Genomic DNA, 17,517 nt, shown 5'->3' with positions numbered 1-17,517 from the left:
GAGGAAGATTTAGATGTTTGGCTGTCGACGTTAATCCTGAACTGACTCGTTCCTTCTGACAGCAGCATGAAAGATGGCCGACCGAAAGTAACGTTAACGTTACATCCACAGCACCTGCTAAAGTTACGTTAGCTTAGCTTTTTAGAAATGTCGACGTGCTGCTGCCTGTTTTCCCATCTGAGCTGTTTTGTTGCTGCTTCCTGTCGAACTCTCAGTGGACTGTAGATGGATTCATAAATCATCAGGAAACATTACCGACAGAGACAGAACGTGACTGTTATCAGCACAAACTACACCCTCCAAAATGATTATACAGTTGACATAAACACTGATGAAGTGTCCCTTTTTCTTCTTTACATTTAGCGCACTGGTCTGCGATGTTTGGATTGAACTTATGTGGAGTAATAAAGGTTCTCATTAACCACTTATACTACAAAAATATGAACCTCGTGTTAGTATTTAAAACCGTAAACAAACATATTTCCACTCTGCTTTTATTCCTTCTTCTCCAGTCTAAAAACAAAATGGCTCCACGTTGACACTATTAAAGTGCTGCTTACATTCATTAGTAATAATATTCAGTAATGTAATAAGAGCACTTTTACTTTAGATACTTTACGTACATTTAGCTGATAATTCTTATGTACTTTTAAGTAAAACTTTAAATGCTATTTTCACTTGTGATGACATCATCACAGGTGAGAGGTCAGCCCCGCCCCTTCCCTCAGGTTAGGAGTTCTTTCCATTGATCAGAGAAAGTTTCTCTCTTGGCGGGTTTTTTTTTTAAATATCTGAAGAGGAAACTGGAGAGGAGTGAGCTGAAGTTAGACGTTAAAGATCTGGATCTGTAACCACAAAACCAGCTTCCGGTCAGCGGTCACCTGGCGGCTGTCTGTATTTATCTTTTAAGTGATGAATGGCAACAATCACATCATCAAAATGGCGGATGTAGAAATAGATATTTGAGTTCTAGCTAACGTGTTAGCTAGCTAGCGTGTGATAAGTGATTTAAACTTTTTATTTCTACTTTAAAAAGCTGCTAAAAAGGAAAACGGAGGGCAGGTTGTATCTCCCAACAACAGCCCAAATGTGAGTAACAAGTTAACTACATCATAAGAATATTTAGTTGTTTAGTTCAACAATTATGAACTACAACTTGAATAATGTTAGCTAGTTGTTTTAACCTAGCTGCTATGCTAGCTAGCCTGTTTATTTCTCAGGTGGGTTTTGGCCGACTTTATATCCGGTTGCAGTGACGCAGCGTCTCTGACGCGTTAAAAGGACGCAGTGACGCACCGCAGTTTCCCCTGATGATGCTAACGGACAACTTTTGAACAACAAATCTGTGTTGAAATCATAGAAATAAACAAAAGAAACCTCGCTGTAAAAAAAAAACCTGTTTGTCACCGTCTGCACACATACTGTGTCTCTCCAGCACCAAACGCGAAGCAGCAAACCGGGTAGTTACTTTGGTAACGACCGAAAAAACTCCTCAATACCGTCTCACACACATGAGAGACGGTGAATTAACAGTGTGATGAGTCGGTGTTTAATTCGGCGGGTATCTGATCCACCAACCAGCACGTGTTTTAGTGAGAAATCTTCATTTCTGAAACGCTCGCCTCTCATTCCCACGGCCTTCTCCCACTAAAATAGCGCAGCTAAACAACGGAGGCTGGTAGCGAGTTCAGGCGCAAAATCCAAAATATGAAGTACGGAAAGTATGTAAGTACGAAAATACAGTTTATCTTTATGGATTATATTGATGCCGAACTGACAAGAAGTCTGTCGACATATGACGCCTTTTATCTCGTGATTCTAGAGTTACGTGTTTTTGCGGACACGTAATTAATTGTTAATATGTCATATTTCTTAAAGGGAGTCTGGTGTAATGTTTTCCCCGGAGCGCGCAGGGAGCTTCAGTTTAATTCTAACTGCTAACACTGTATGTGGACTATATTAATGTTTTGTCACCACCACAGACACACTGGTTAACTGCTCCGACGTTGACTGCGGTTAGTTATTGGTTTGATTAATGGTTTACAGTCTAATAATGTGTGTTTGTATTGATTACTGACGGTGGCTGATCAGGCTCATTATCAGCTAATTGAACTCAGTTTCTAACGGCTGTGTGCAGTAAATGGAGCATTCTCGTTGCCCTTCAGCTTCACTTTCTAACATTTATTCATATTTCTCTGTATAATGCGAGCTCCTCTTCCTGTCAGCTGCTGTGTGTCTGCAGTTCACAGATTTTATTTTTCATTTTCAGATACATTTTCAACATAAACAAATAACCATAATTATAACCATATAACATCAAACAGAGTTTAACACTACAGTTTGTCAAAAAAGACACATTTTATTGGGGAGCCACTCCAGTGACCCCCTGTGGGTCCCGGGGACTCACTACATTGAACACCTGTCAACATCACTGCTGTTGGGTAGTTTAATCTATAATAATACTCATACTCATTCATTATTATTATGAATCTGTAAAGTACCAAGTACTCAAATTTGTACTTAGGCACAGTACTTGAGTAAATGTACTTAGTTACTTTCCATCACTGGAAACTAGGCCTGTAGTGAAAGAGCATCCCATAATAGTAAAGTGTGATTCATTTGTGTATTCTTGTATAAAAATGTTTTAAATGTTAAACATGCTGTTATATGAATATCGTTAAATAATTAAAGCTTTGTTCGAAGGTTAGGGCAAGAGTAGGTTTAAAAACTAAAATGAAATGCAATTCGTTACGATAAATGTTATTTAATATACGAGATGAGACGCAGTGGGATAAACGGGGTCATTTGGTGTATCGGGTGTTTACAGCAACATCTCAAATATTCGGTCCGCTGCAACACAGAAATGTCCCAGTTCACTGACAGTAGCTGGCATGTTCGACTGGAAAAACATCAAATTAAAATTATGTTTTGTCCTCCGGCAGCATCGAGCTGAAATTTAAATCACCTGTAAACTTCATTTAATATGTTTCACTAAACAGTCGCTGATTAAATCTCAGGATTCAGCTGATCAGGATCAGTTCTTCTGGCGTTGAAACAGCAGCAGGTCACTGAGGTCTACGCTGAGGAATACTTTGCAGACGATGCAGTGATGTTGAGTAAAGTGTCAGAGTTATACAGTTCCTTATAAAAATAATTTTAATGTATTTTTATCACTGAGAAAGTAACGAGAAAGTGTTCAGAATAATGTAATTCTGCGATAGAAGCAGGCTCCGTCATTGTATGATATGTTATTAATGTGAACATTATTTATGCTCATTAATCTGATGTGTTTGTGTTCTGCATCATTTTATCAGCTGAACTCTGTTCCGGCTGAATTATCAACGTGGAACCAAAACCCGAAGCTTCAGGATCTCAGGTGAGCTTCCTAATAATTTACTGTAACGTTTGTGCTGCGGCTAAAATCCTCTTCAACAGTGGAAGTAAAGAACATTTTCACATTCTTCTCCTAAACCTCTCTTTCTGTGAGGTTTGTTCATGAGCAGGTGGATATTCGCCCCTTAAACGGTTATTTAAGCTGCCAGTTCTGCTCTGTTTGTTTCATTCACTACAATGTTACTAAAGATAAGTTTAGTGTGTCTACAGTCGTACTAGGAAACCATCTTTTCTTAGCAATTAGAAAATATTAATAATACAGCTGTCAACGACGCGTCATCAGAGCGGTGACAGAAATACACGGAGAAAGATTTAACAGGAAGTTAGATCACTGATGTGAGAGGTCATGTGACTGATGTGAGAGGTCATGTGACTGATGTGAGAGGAGGTCGTGTGACGTCACAGAGATGTTAGTCCGATCATATTATAGTCTATGGCAGGTGATGTTACACCTGGACTGAGACCTGCAGAAAGACTCTCAAACAAGGGTTTTTTCCTCTGTGGAGGCGTACGACAGGTGTGATCACTCGTTTGCTTCGTACCTCAGAGAAAATTGCTGAATGTGACAAATTCTTGTTGAGGTCGTTGAGGTCGCTGAAGTTTCTGAAGTCACTGAGGTTGGTGAGGTCGCTGAAGTTGTTGAGGTTTCTGAAGTCGCTGAGGTTGTTGAGGTTGCTGAAGTTGTTGAGGTCCCTGAAGTCGCTGAGGTTGTTGAGGTTTCTGAGGTTTCTGAAGTCGCTGAGGTTGTTGTAGTCGCTGAAGTTGTTGAGGTCGCTGAAGTTTCTGAAGTCGCTGAGGTTGTTGAGGTCCCTGAAGTTGTTGAGGTTTCTGAGGTTTCTGAAGTCGCTGAGGTCGCTGAAGTTGTTGAGGTCGCTGAAGTTGTTGAGGTTTCTGAGGTCCCTGAAGTCGCTGAGGTTGTTGAGGTCGCTGAAGTTGTTGAGGTTTCTGAGGTCGTTGAGGTCGCTGAAGTTTCTGAAGTCGCTGAGGTTGTTGAGGTTTCTGAGGTTTCTGAAGTCGCTGAGGTTGTTGAGGTCGCTGAGGTTGTTGAGGTCGCTGAGGTTGTTGAGGTTGTTGAGGTTTCTGAGGTTTCTGAAGTCGCTGAGGTTGTTGAGGTCGCTGAAGTTTCTGAAGTCGCTGAGGTTGTTGAGGTCGCTGAAGTTTCTGAAGTCGCTGAGGTTGTTGAGGTCGCTGAAGTTTCTGAAGTCGCTGAGGTCGTTGAGGTCGCTGAAGTTTCTGAAGTCGCTGAGGTCGCTGAGGTCGCTGAGGTTGCTGAGGTCGCTGAAGTTGTTGAGGTCGCTGAAGTTGTTGAGGTCGCTGAAGTTGTTGAGGTTTCTGAAGTTGCTGAGGTTGTTGAGGTCGCTGAAGTTTCTGAGGTCGCTGAGGTTGCTGAGGTCGCTGAAGTTGTTGAAGTCGCTGAAGTTGTTGAGGTTTCTGAAGTCTCTGAGGTTGTTGAAGTCACTGAAGTTGTTGAGGTTTCTGAGGTTTCTGAAGTCGCTGAGGTTGTTGAGGTTGCTGAAGTTGTTGAGGTTTCTGAAGTCGCTGAGGTTGCTGAGGTTTCTGATGTCGCTGAGGTTGTTGAGGTTGTTGAGGTCCCTGAAGTCGCTGAGGTTGTTGAGGTCGCTGAAGTTGTTGAGGTTTTTGACGTTGTTGAGGTTGCTGAGGGTTTTGAGGTCCCTGAAGTCGCTGAGGTTGTTGAGGTCGCTGAAGTTTCTGAAGTCGCTGAGGTTGTTGAGGTTGTTGAGGTCGTTGAGGTCGCTGAGGTCGCTGAAGTTGTTGAGGTTTCTGAAGTCGCTGAGGTCGCTGAAGTTGTTGAGGTCGCTGAAGTCGTTGAGGTCGCTGAGGTTTCTGAAGTCGCTGAGGTTGTTGAGGTTGCTGAGGGTTTTGAGGTCCCTGAAGTCGCTGAGGTTGTTGAGGTCGCTGAAGTTGTTGAGGTCGTTGAGGTCGCTAAAGTTTCTGATGTTGCTGAGGTCGTTGAGGTCACTGAAGTTTCTGAAGTCGCTGAAGTCGTTGAGGTCGCTGAAGTCGCTGAGGTTGTTGAGGTTTCTGAGGTTTCTGAAGTCGCTGAGGTTGTTGAGGTTGCTGAGGTTGTTGAGGTCCCTGAAGTCGCTGAGGTTGTTGAGGTCGCTGAAGTTGTCGAGGTCGCTGAAGTCGTTGAGGTCGCTGAGATCGTTGAGGTCGCTGAAGTCGTTGAGTTCGCTGAGGTTGTTGAGGTCGCTGAAGTTTCTGAAGTCGCTGAGGTTGTTGAGGTCGCTGAGGTTGTTGAGGTTTCTGAAGTCGCTGAGGTTGTTGAGGTCGCTGAAGTTTCTGAAGACGCTGAGGTTGTTGAGGTCGGTGAAGTTTCTGAAGTCGCTGAGGTTGTTGAGGTCGGTGAAGTTTCTGAAGTCGCTGAGGTTGTTGAGGTCGCTGAAGTTTCTGAAGTCGCTGAGGTTGTTGAGGTCGCTGAAGTTTCTGAAGTCGCTGAGGTCGTTGAGGTCGCTGAGGTCGTTGAGGTCGCTGAAGTCGTTGAGGTCGCTGAAGTCGTTGAGGTCGCTGAAGTCGTTGAGGTCGCTGAAGTCGTTGAGGTCGCTGAAGTCGTTGAGGTCGCTGAAGTCGTTGAGGTCGCTGAAGTTGTTGAAGTCGCTGAAGTTGTTGAGGTTTCTGAAGTTGCTGAGGTTGTTGAGGTCGCTGAAGTTTCTGAAGTCGCTGAGGTTGCTGAAGTTGTTGAAGTCGCTGAAGTTGTTGAGGTTTCTGAGGTTTCTGAAGTCGCTGAGGTTGTTGAGGTTGTTGAGGTTGCTGAAGTTGTTGAGGTTTCTGAGGTCGCTGAGGTTGTTGAGGTCGCTGAAGTTGTTGAGGTTTCTGAGGTTGTTGAGGTTGCTGAGGGTTTTGAGGTCCCTGAAGTCGCTGAGGTTGTTGAGGTCGCTGAAGTTTCTGAAGTCGTTAAGGTCGCTGAAGTTTCTGAAGTCGCTGAGGTCGTTGAGGTCGCTGAAGTTTCTGAAGTCGCTGAGGTTGTTGAGGTCGTTGAGGTTTCTGAGGTTTCTGAAGTCGCTGAGGTTGTTGAGGTCGCTGAAGTTGTTGAGGTTTCCTAGGTTTCTGAAGTCGCTGAGGTTGTTGAGGTCGCTGAAGTTGTTGAGGTTTCCTAGGTTTCTGAAGTCGCTGAGGTTGTTGAGGTTGCTGAAGTTGTTGAGGTTTCTGAGGTTTCTGAAGTCGCTGAGGTTGTTGAGGTCGCTGAGGTTGTTGAGGTCGCTGAAGTTGTTGAGGTCGCTGAGGTCGCTGAGGTCGTTGAGGTCGTTGAGGTCGCTGAAGTTTCTGATGTCGCTGAGGTCGTTGAGGTCACTGAAGTTTCTGAAGTCGCTGAAGTCGTTGAGGTCGCTGAGGTCGTTGAGGTCGCTGAGGTTTCTGAAGTCGCTGAGGTTGTTGAGGTTGCTGAAGTTGTTGAGGTCCCTGAAGTCGCTGAGGTTGTTGAGGTCGCTGAAGTTGTTGAGGTTTCTGAGGTTTCTGAAGTCTCTGAGGTTGTTTAGGTTGCTGAGGGTTTTGAGGTCCCTGAAGTCGCTGAGGTTGTTGAGGTCGCTGAAGTTGTTGAGGTCGCTGAAGTTTCTGAAGTCGCTGAGGGTTTTGAGGTCCCTGAAGTTGTTGAGGTTCCTGAAGTCGCTGAGGTTGTTGAGGTTGCTGAGGGTTTTGAGGTCCCTGAAGTCGCTGAAGTTGTTGAGGTCGCTGAAGTTGTTGAGGTTTCTGAAGTCGCTGAGGTTGTTGAGGTTGCTGAGGGTTTTGAGGTCCCTGAAGTTGTTGAGGTTCCTGAAGTCGCTGAGGTTGTTGAGGTTGCTGAGGGTTTTGAGGTCCCTGAAGTCGCTGAAGTTGTTGAGGTCGCTGAAGTTGTTGAGGTTTCTGAAGTCGCTGAGGTTGTTGAGGTTGCTGAGGGTTTTGAGGTCCCTGAAGTCGCTGAAGTTGTTGAGGTCGCTGAAGTTGTTGAGGTTCCTGAAGTCGCTGAGGTTCCTGAAGTCGCTGAAGTTGTTGAGGTCCCTGAAGTCGCTGAGGTTGTTGAGGTCGCTGAAGTTGTTGAGGTCGCTGAAGTTGTTGAGGTCGCTGAAGTTGTTGAGGTCGCTGAAGTTGTTGAGGTTTCTGAAGTTGCTGAGGTTGTTGAGGTTGCTGAGGTTGTTGAGGTTTCTGAGGTCGCTGAGGTTGTTGAGGTCGCTGAAGTTGTTGAGGTTTCTGAGGTTGTTGAGGTCGCTGAAGTTGTTGAGGTTCCTGAAGTCGCTGAGGTTCCTGAAGTCGCTGAAGTTGTTGAGGTCCCTGAAGTCGCTGAGGTTGTTGAGGTCGCTGAAGTTGTTGAGGTCGCTGAAGTTGTTGAGGTCGCTGAAGTTGTTGAGGTCGCTGAAGTTGTTGAGGTTTCTGAAGTTGCTGAGGTTGTTGAGGTTGCTGAGGGTTTTGAGGTTGCTGAAGTTGTTGAGGTTGTTGAAGTCGCTGAAGTTGCTGGGGTTGCTGAGGTTGGTTGTTTAATGTCGTCATTAAATGTGTGTAAAGATTTTATGTTTTTATTTTTTTATGTTGTCTTGCAGCAAAGATAATTTGTTCTTGTGGGACAATAAATATCTGAAGTAAACATTTAGCAGCATCAGAAAATATTGAATCTGAGTTAGTTATTCTCCGTTGTTTCTACATTAATACAGACAGGTCTTTTTAAATAATTGCGTTTAAAAATGTCAAGTTAATTTCATCACACCCTTGATCTTCACAGCTTTGATTCAGGTAAAGAAAAACTGCAAGATAAAAACATTTTAACAGAAAAAAAGGCCAAGGTCAGGATATGAAATCAACTTTTTTCACACGTCATCATTATGTGATACTTTACGCAGTTACTTCCACTTGTATGGCGTTTTAATTTGATCAGAGTGGTAAAAATCAGAACACTTTGTTACTGTCAAACAGTCTGTAAACTGGTCTAAACTGCAGCAAAACAGCAGCTTTTCTATCACTGGAAGCCGCCAAAGCCGCTATTTTCATCTACACTGAAACTATTTCAGATGAATTAGCTTTCTTAATGCCTGTATTATAATGTCATATTTTAGAATTTACTGTGTCAGTTGCTGTAGTGCAACATATAATAGTGCGGTTTGGAGAAGGCGGCTGTGTGTGAGTTCGTGCAGTAGTCCACACACAGACAAAAACAACACTGGCTTCCTGAAGTTAATTTTCTACATGAAAAGGAATTAATTTAGCTGAGAAATCACAGTGAAATGAGAGATTGCACTCATAAAACTGTGAGCATGATCTCCTGAGTTATTTACAAGTTTCTCTGATAAAAGACTCATAATAATGCACATAATTTACTGTGTTCCACAGTACAAAATAATAAATCAGCCATTTGTAACGTTATTAACAATTGTGTGACTTTACAGGCCTGTGTTCCTGCTGCGATTATAAACCTTTCTGATGTGACGAAACATTTCAGAGAAACATCTCTTTTCTTTGCTTTTACCTTTTATTACATGTGTCGTGCCAGCGCATTTAATGTTGTCATTTGTCTTATTGCGTCTTTATTGTATTAAGGTTTTATGTTTTGCAGCTGTTTATTATCTGTGGGATAGTAAATATCTGAACCAAACATTTAACTGCATCAGAAAACATTAATAACTTACAGACAGGACTTTTAAATGATACAGGTCAAGTTCATTTCATTTCTACAGCCCAGAATCACAGATTTGTGTCAGAGGTCTTTACAGTGTGTGCAGCATACGATAGACAAGGAAAAACTCTGTTTATCGGAACACATCATTAATGCTAAAAACCAAAAAGTGTAGCAAATTAATATTAACGGTCCAGCGTGGAGGATTTAGCGGCATCTAGCAGTGAAACTCCAGTTTGCAGCCATGTGAACGCCGCTCGCCTCGCCCTCCCCTTCCAGGCGTGGAGGAGAAACTACGGTGAAGTGAAACTCGATAAAGGCCCTCTGGAGAGCCGGTGTTCGGTTTGTCCGTTCTGGGCTCCTGTAGAAACATGGCGGTGCAACATGGCGGCCTCCGTGGAAGGGGATCCGCTCCCTCTGTAGATATAAAGGCTGATTCTAAGTTAATGAAAACACAACGGTTCTTATTTTCAGGTGATTAAACACTGATGAAAACATACTTATGTCCCTGTCTCAAGCAGCAGCTTGACCAGAAATGACTTGAGCTGGAGCCACAGGACTCTACTCTCTTAGTAAGTAGAAATATACAATAGAAATCTCAGTGGGTTCACAACTATTAGTCATTTGATTGTTAATATGAAAACATTACTGGAGCGTTAAACTCCTGACAAACAATAAAAAGTAAGCTCCTAACTGAAAACCTTTGCACAAACTAACTTTATTCTCATCTGTAACTAATGTAAACCTCTCAAAGGCCACCGTGTCCTCAGGTGACAGGGGAAGTTAGATCAATGTAGCTCATTAATGAAGTCCCTCAGGTCAAAGGTCATTTCAGCCTGTCAACATGTTTGTCCCTGAGGCATCTTCACATTAGCCACAGTTTCCACGAATTCCCTCTGAGCAAATTACAGTCAGAGCTGTTAACCAGTGAGACCAATCAGCCTGAGCAGACCTCAGCACTGGTTTCACTGGTCCACTGGGGGTGGAGGACGATAATGACCTCCCTCAGACTCTGTGACAACACAGGGCCATGTAGGTTTGGATTTTGTTTTCCCTTAATAATAACAACTTTCATTTAAAAACTGCATTTTGTGTTTACTTGTGTTATCTTTGACTAATATTTAAATTTGTTTGATGATCTGAAACATTTAAGTGACAAACATGCAAAAAATAAGAAATCAGGAAGGGGGCAAACACTTTTTCACACCACTGTAACTGTCACAGGGGCCAGTTTTCTGCATTGAGTAGGCCTACTTTTAATACTTAAAGTACATTTTCCTGATAATACTTACATACTTTTACTTAAGTAACATTTTCAATGCAGGACTTTTACTTGTAACAGTATTTTTACAGTGTGGTATTAGTACTTTCACTTAAGTAAATGATCTGAATACTTCCTCCACCACTGGAAATGTACATTATGCTTAGTTGGCATGCACATTAAATGACATAATATGGTTTATCCACCCTTGTTTTTTCCCCCTGGCCTGTATTGGGGACCGGCCATTATTAATATTATTATTATTATTATTGTTGTTGACTACTTATTTGAGAAAATTTGATATAAAATGTGACAGGTGGTTCAGGAAGAGTGACGTTCTCTCAGAACAGCAGATTATATGTAAATCATACTCTCCTTGCCTCCTCCCCTCAGACCCCTCTTCTCCACGTCAAAACGGTCACAGAAAGTTGAAACTGAAAACCAGTGACACTGAAAAAACTGACATGAAGAAAAAATCAGAACATTGTCTTTGAAAAACACAGAATGCAAAAAATATTAAAATAAAATAATTTTTAATGCCTGTTTTATTTGTCTGGGAGAATCGCAGATCCTGTTTTTCATTTCTAAATCGAAAAGTGGCCAAAGGCCAAGAATTGGTTGCCAATTTCTCAGAATGGTTCCCAATGGCAACCTGGCAACCGCAAAGACTGATGTTTTCATTTTTGTAGTTTTTCAAGGCTCTGTACTATTTCACAAGGACAAAGCAAACAATTTGAGAAAAGTCAGAAAAAATGTACAAAATCTTTAATTTTGTGTAGCAGTAATGATCGTCACGTGATCACCCACCCACTCCCACTCCCAAAATCAAACCATACTCTAATTAAGTGTCACATTAAACATATGAAGACGCTTTTGTTTTGAAAGTAGCCATTCAAATGAAGCTTGCTTCAATCACATGTTCTGACTGTTGTCGAGCCGGTACTGCGATTATGTGAACAATTATGACGTAGGACTGGCCTGTTTGGGATCTGGGGATTTTTCTGTTCTGAAAAGGTATAAAACAGTAGATGTTTCTGCACCCGACGGTTAGAGCTGACAGCAGCAGTCTGCAGAGCAGGGTGAGGGTGGGGAGTTTAATGGCTGTGTAAGTTTAGGCTGCATGTAATACTGTATATTTAAACAAAAAAAAAAGATTTATTCTAGGGTAAGTGTGAGAACATTGAGAATATTTGCACATTTTGTAGTTTGTAGTTGTTTTGTCTCTTAAAACAAGAATAATGGCAAATTCAACCTTATCAAGTTTATCTTATTTCATTCTTGGAGCTTATTTGCACATTGGAAATTTAAGATACTTCTGTTTCATGATAACTGCATTTTTATACATTGTTATTGTTATTGCCAACACCTCTCTCATCGTGATTATCTGTATGAACAAAAGCTTACATGAACCTATGTACATTTTTCTGTGCAGCCTGTTTGTAAATGAGCTGTATGGTAGTACAGGGTTGTTTCCTTTCCTTCTGGTTCAGATTCTCTCTGACGTTCACACTGTTTCTGCTCCCTTTTGTTTCCTGCAGATTTTCTGCTTGTATACATATGCACATGTACAGTTTTGTAACTTAGCCGTCATGTCTTATGACAGATACCTTGCCATCTGTTGTCCTCTACAATATAACACACGCATGACATCTAACAAGGTGTTTTTCCTTATTGCTGTAATATGGTTGTACTCTTTTGGGAAATTTCTAATTACTTTATCCTTAAACATTTATTTGACACTGTGTGGAAACATCATTAACAGCGTGTATTGTCATAACTACCTAGTTGTTAAGTTGGCGTGCTCTGACACCAAAGTGAATAACATTTATGGACTTTTTGGTATTGTTCTCACCATTTTTGTCCCTCTGCTTCCAATCCTTTTGTCTTACATTGAAATTCTCAAAGTTTGTTTTTCTGGTTCCAAACAGACCAGACAAAAAGCTGTCAGTACCTGCACACCTCACCTTGTGTCTCTGCTGAATTTTTCTTTTGGCTGCTGCTTCGAGATACTTCAGAGCAGATTTGATATGACCGATGTTCCCAGTGTGCTGCGTATCATTCTGTCTCTGTATTTTCTCATCATACAACCACTTTTGAATCCTGTCATGTATGGAATGCAAATGTCAAAAATACGACAAACATATAAACATCTGTTCTGTTATAAAATGTTGACTAGTCAGAGAGATACAGTGCAATAGAAAAGTATCAATAAATTATTCTAAATTAATGGGAAAAATGTGACCGTGTCTTTGTTAATGTGGAGTGTGGTGAATTGAAATAATGTTCGAGGAATACATTTAAAATAACAAAATATAACTACAACATTGAAACGTTAACGTAAGGTATGTGTAATGGTGATTATAATATATTAAATATCCACATGCATCCCAGTACTCATGAGCCCAGAGACAAATTGTGTGTCACCTGAATGTTTACATAGAGCAATACACACCTATATGGAATTACAGGCCTGCTTTGACTGCACTGATTGGAGTGTTTTTGAGTCTGCAGCTACAGACCTGAATGAACTGTGACATCTTACATCAGCTTTTGTGAGGACCTGTGTGTACTGACTAAAACGTTCTGCACATACAACAACAACAAACTCTGGTTTACAGCTGAATTCACGACGGTCATCGACCTCATCCGTGACGGTGATGAGTCTGCATACAGACGGGAGGTTGAACAGCTGGCCCTCTGCTGCGTTCAGAACAACCTGGAGCTGAACATGCTCAAAACTATGGAGATGTCAGTGGACTAAAAGAGGAGCCCCCCATCACCATATCCAACAGCACGGTGTCTACTGTGGAAACCTTCAGGTTTCTGGGATCCACAATCTCCCAGGACCTAAAGTGGGCGTCCAACATCAAGACCATCATCAAAAAGGCCCAGCAGAGGATGTACTTCCTGTTCCAGCTCAGGAAGTTCAACTTGCCTCAGGAGCTGCTGATCCAGTTCTGCTCTGCAACAATCCAGTGTGACTACAGCGGACTGCTTCTACAAACATTTGTGAAAGAATGGGTCCCTCTCAGGAACTCAGTGAATTCAAGCGTGGTACCGTGATAGGTTGCCACCTGTGCAATAAGTCCATTCGTGAACTTTCCTCACTACTAAATATTCCACGGTCAACTGTTAGTGGTATAACAAAGTGGAAGCAATTGGGAACAACAGCAACTCAGCCACGAAGTGGTAGGCCACGTAAAATCACAGAGCAGGGTCAGCGCATGCTGAGGCGCACAGTGCACAGAAGTCGGCAACTTTCTGCAGAGTCAATAGCTACAGACCTCCAAACTTCGTGTGGCCTTCAGATTAGCTCAAGTGTTAAATCAGAGCATAGAGAGCTTCATGGAATGGGTTTCCATGGCCGAGCAGCTGCATCCAAGCCTTACATCACCAAGTGCAATGCAAAGCGTCGGATGCAGTGATGTAAAGTACACCACCACTGGACTGTAGAGCAGTGGAGACGTGTTCTCTGGAGTGACGAATCACGCTTCTCTGTCTGGCAATCTGATGGACGAGTCTGGGTTTGGCGGTTGCCTGGAGAACGGTACTTGCCTGACTGCAACCAGTGTAAAGTTTGGTAGAGGGGGGATTATGGTGTGGGGTTGTTTTTCAGGGGTTGGGCTTGGCCCCTTAGTTCCAGTAAAAGGAAACTGGTAATGCTTCAGCATACCTAGACATTTTGGATGATTTCATGCTCCCAATTTGTGGGAACAGTTTGGGGATGGCCCCTTCCTGTTCCAACATGACTGCGCACCAGTGCACAAAGCAAGGTCCATAAAGACATAGATGAGCGAGTTTGGTGTGGAGGAACTTGACTGGCCTGCACAGAGTCCTGACCTCAACCCGATAGAACACCTTTGGGATAAATTACAGTGGAGACTGCGAGCCAGGCTTTCTCGTCCAACATCAGTGCCTGACCTAAAAAATGCGCTTCTAGAAAAATTATCAAAAATTCCCATGAACACACTCATAAACCTTGTTGAAAGCCTTCCCAGAAGAGTTGAAGCTGTTATAGCTACAAAGGGTGGGCCAACTCCATATTAAACCTGACGGATTAAGAATGGGATGTCATTAAACTTCATGTGCATGTAAAGTGTTTTAATTTAGACAATGTAAATATAAATGGTTTTAAAGCAGAATTAACTGTTAACTTTATGAAGTTAAACTGGTAAAACAACTCTTCCGCAATAACTTAACCAGAGCAATTTAGTAGAAATCTACAAGTAAACTTTCTTATAGCTGGTAAATGGTAGTCCTGTGGAGAGTACTGCGGGAGTATGCGGTACTGGGGCCATTGCTTTGAGCCATCCGGTCCTTATATAACTGGAGTGAGGGTTGTGTCTGTATTCTTGGCACAAAGTCAGACACGTTTTCAGTTGATGTTGGACTCCGCCAAGGTTGTCCTTGTCATGATACTGTTCATGATTTTCATAAATAAGATCTCAAGGCACAGCCGAGGGTAGGAAAGTGTCCGGTTTGGGGACGTCAGAATGGCTTCACTGCTCTTTGCAGATGATGTGGTTCTGTTGGCTTCATCACACCATAACCTTCAGCACGCACTGGGGCGGTTTGCAGTCAAGCCGGAAGCAGTCGGCATGAGAGCACCTCCCAGTCTCTCTGTCAATCACTTTTTATGTAGTTTCTATTGGATTTAGTTTGTAGCAGTGTGAGTTTTATGTTGAGTGAGTTGAGTTTTGGTGTTGCAGGACAAAGAGAATGTGTTAACGCAAATTCGCTTCTAAGGGTTGATGATATGTTTTTTTTTTCTTTTCACCCAAAATAACAAACAGATATGTAAATATTGTTTTCTGTTCCTGATATTCGTTAATAGACCATATCAGGCAAGAAATAAGTCTGATAGCTTGGTGGAAATGTCAGTACTAAGGCATCTAATATTTATTAGATTTATATGTTATTGTTAAACCAGCTTATTGAATGGCCAGTTTGAGTTTAGCGGTGAGAGATTCAATCAAAACAGTCAAAAGTAACAGGGACAGTTCCATGTTACACACCACGTTAAGTTGGTGATTCTTGGAGGGGTCATTGATTGTGTCGATCGATAGACTGATATGAGTCCTGAGGATAAAGTGAGACTGGCCTGTTGGGATTCTTCTGTTCTGAAAAGGTATAAAGCAGCAGATGTTGCTGCAGCTGACAGAACTGCAGCAGTCTGCAGCGCTGCACGTGACTGTGTGTGATGTGATCATGTTTCATTTACAGACTTAAAGGTCCCTAAACATTCAGTGAGGTGGGGAGAACATGGTAAGTTCAGGCTGTTTGTGAGGTTTTTATCATTTGCACTCAGTTTTAGTCTTTTTTTTTTTTTTGCCTTAAAGAATAATGGCAAATTCAACTTCATTAACTTTATCTTATTTCATTCTTGGGGCTTATTTGCATATTGGAACTTTAAGATACTTCTATTTCATGATAACTACATTTTTATACATTGTTATTGTTATTGCCAATATTTCACTCATCGTGGTTATCTGTATGAACAGAAGCTTACATGAACCTATGTACATTTTTCTGTGCAGCCTGTTTGTGAATGAGCTGTATGGTAGTACAGGGTTGTTTCCTTTGCTTCTGGTTCAGATTCTCTCTGACGTTCACACTGTTTCTGCTCCCTTTTGTTACCTGCAGATGTTCTGTGTGTATACATACGCAAGTATAGAATTTAGTAACTTGGCCGTCATGTCTTATGACAGATACCTTGCCATCTGTTGTCCTCTACAATATAACACACGCATGACATCTAACAAGGTGTTTTTCTTTATTGCTGTAATATGGTTGTACTCTTTTGGGAAATTTCTAATTACTTTATCCTTAAACATTTATTTGACACTGTGTGGAAACATCATTAACAGCGTGTATTGTCATAACTACCTAGTTGTTAAGTTGGCGTGCTCTGACACTAAAGTGAATAACATTTATGGACTTTTTGGTATTGTTCTCTCTGTCTTAGTCCCTCTGCTTCCAATCCTTTTGTCTTACATTGAAATTCTCAAAGTTTGTTTTTCTGGTTCCAAACAGACCAGACAAAAAGCTGTCAGTACCTGCACACCTCACCTTGTGTCTCTGCTGAATTTTTCTTTTGGCTGCTGCTTCGAGATACTTCAGAGCAGATTTGATATGACCGATGTTCCCAGTGTGCTGCGTATCATTCTGTCCCTGTATTTTCTCATCATACAACCACTTCTGAATCCTGTCATGTATGGAATGCAAATGTCAAAAATACGACAAACATATAAACATCTGTTCTGTTATAAAATGTTGACTAGTCACAGAGGTTCAATGTTGACATAAAAAGTATCAGTAAATCATTTATGTCTTGCCTTGATACATTTGCTCATTTTAGAAAAAAATGCAAAATGTAAACTGTCTTACTGTCAATGGATAATTTGCAATGTGGTGTATTGAAATAAAATTCCATTAATGAATTTGAACAAAATATGGCAAGCAAAAGTGGTTAAGAGGATCCTTGATTACGTAGGTGTAATAAGAAAAGTGTAAAAATTCCTGACACTGAATTGAAATAAAGTTCAAGTAAAAACAAATTATTAAAATATAACGTGAAAACATTAACAAGTGCTTAGACTGGACTCAATTAGAAATTCTTATTATTTAAAAAATGCATTTTATGTTCTTATACCCTACAGTGGCCTCCAACAATATAACATATTCATTTTATAGTTTTGTTTTTGTTTGAAATATTCACATGTATCCCACAAGTCACGAGGCCAGAATCAAATTTTAAGGAGTAAAGAATAAAAGCGGGCAAAATAAGGAAAGAAAAAATGATTAACTCCACTGCAGTTCACATGACTGTCAGTATGAGTGAATTGTCATTTAATGAGGAGATGTTGAGATGTGACACCTAAATGTTTACACAAAGCAATATGCACACCCTTCACAATTTTAACGTCTAATAAATAATAACATCTTACAAATGTAGGTGTTTTTTTCCAACAAGTTATAAGAGACCCACTAAAATGTTGAAATCTTAAAGGATAACTTTCAATCTCTCTATGAACTGAAATGGAATCTGCATTGCTCCTCCTGAATCTGAGGTTCGACAATCGGTCGGCGCCTGCTTTCCAGCAACCTGGAATAAACATTCACAGGGAGACTGAGCAGTGTGATACCCAGATAATTGGAGCACACTGTCTGGTTCCTCTTTTTAAAAATAGGAACCACCACCCCTGTCTGCCACTCTCCAGGTGTACTGTCCCCGACTTCAACGTAACACTGCTGAAGCTTGTCA

General features: G+C 41.5%; 2 protein-coding genes across 5 annotated transcripts in view; both read left to right on the top strand.

Annotated features, from left to right (window-relative positions):
• Positions 1-720: 720 nt before the first annotated feature.
• The window catches only part of LOC122878924 (olfactory receptor 52K1-like), a 58,176-nt gene continuing 41,379 nt past the window's right edge, over positions 721-17,517 (top strand). The window contains exons 1-4 of one of the 4 annotated variants that reach the window (XM_044202452.1): positions 733-869; positions 1,037-1,089; positions 3,315-3,376; positions 12,872-16,704. In XM_044202452.1, the coding sequence (XP_044058387.1) occupies positions 15,597-16,559 (963 nt within the window). In that variant the 5' untranslated portion in view covers positions 733-869; positions 1,037-1,089; positions 3,315-3,376; positions 12,872-15,596 and the 3' untranslated portion in view covers positions 16,560-16,704. Of the gene's footprint in view, positions 1,090-1,287; positions 1,726-3,314; positions 3,377-12,871; positions 16,705-17,517 lie in introns of those variants that run through there. The other 3 variants (XM_044202451.1, XM_044202447.1, XM_044202448.1) reach the window with 3 other exon arrangements.
• Positions 10,325-13,014, top strand: LOC122879113 (olfactory receptor 10A6-like). Its single transcript, XM_044202838.1, has 2 exons — positions 10,325-12,428; positions 12,872-13,014. The coding sequence occupies exons 1-2, from the start codon at positions 11,492-11,494 to the stop codon at positions 13,012-13,014; spliced, it is 1,080 nt and encodes a 359-aa protein (XP_044058773.1). The 5' UTR covers positions 10,325-11,491.

The sequence above is a fragment of the Siniperca chuatsi genome, linkage group LG7 (assembly GCF_020085105.1).
Source record: "Siniperca chuatsi isolate FFG_IHB_CAS linkage group LG7, ASM2008510v1, whole genome shotgun sequence".
NCBI classification, from domain to species: domain Eukaryota; kingdom Metazoa; phylum Chordata; class Actinopteri; order Centrarchiformes; family Sinipercidae; genus Siniperca; species Siniperca chuatsi.
The sequence above is the reverse complement of the archived record's forward strand: the minus strand, read 5'-3'. Positions and strand labels throughout refer to the sequence as shown.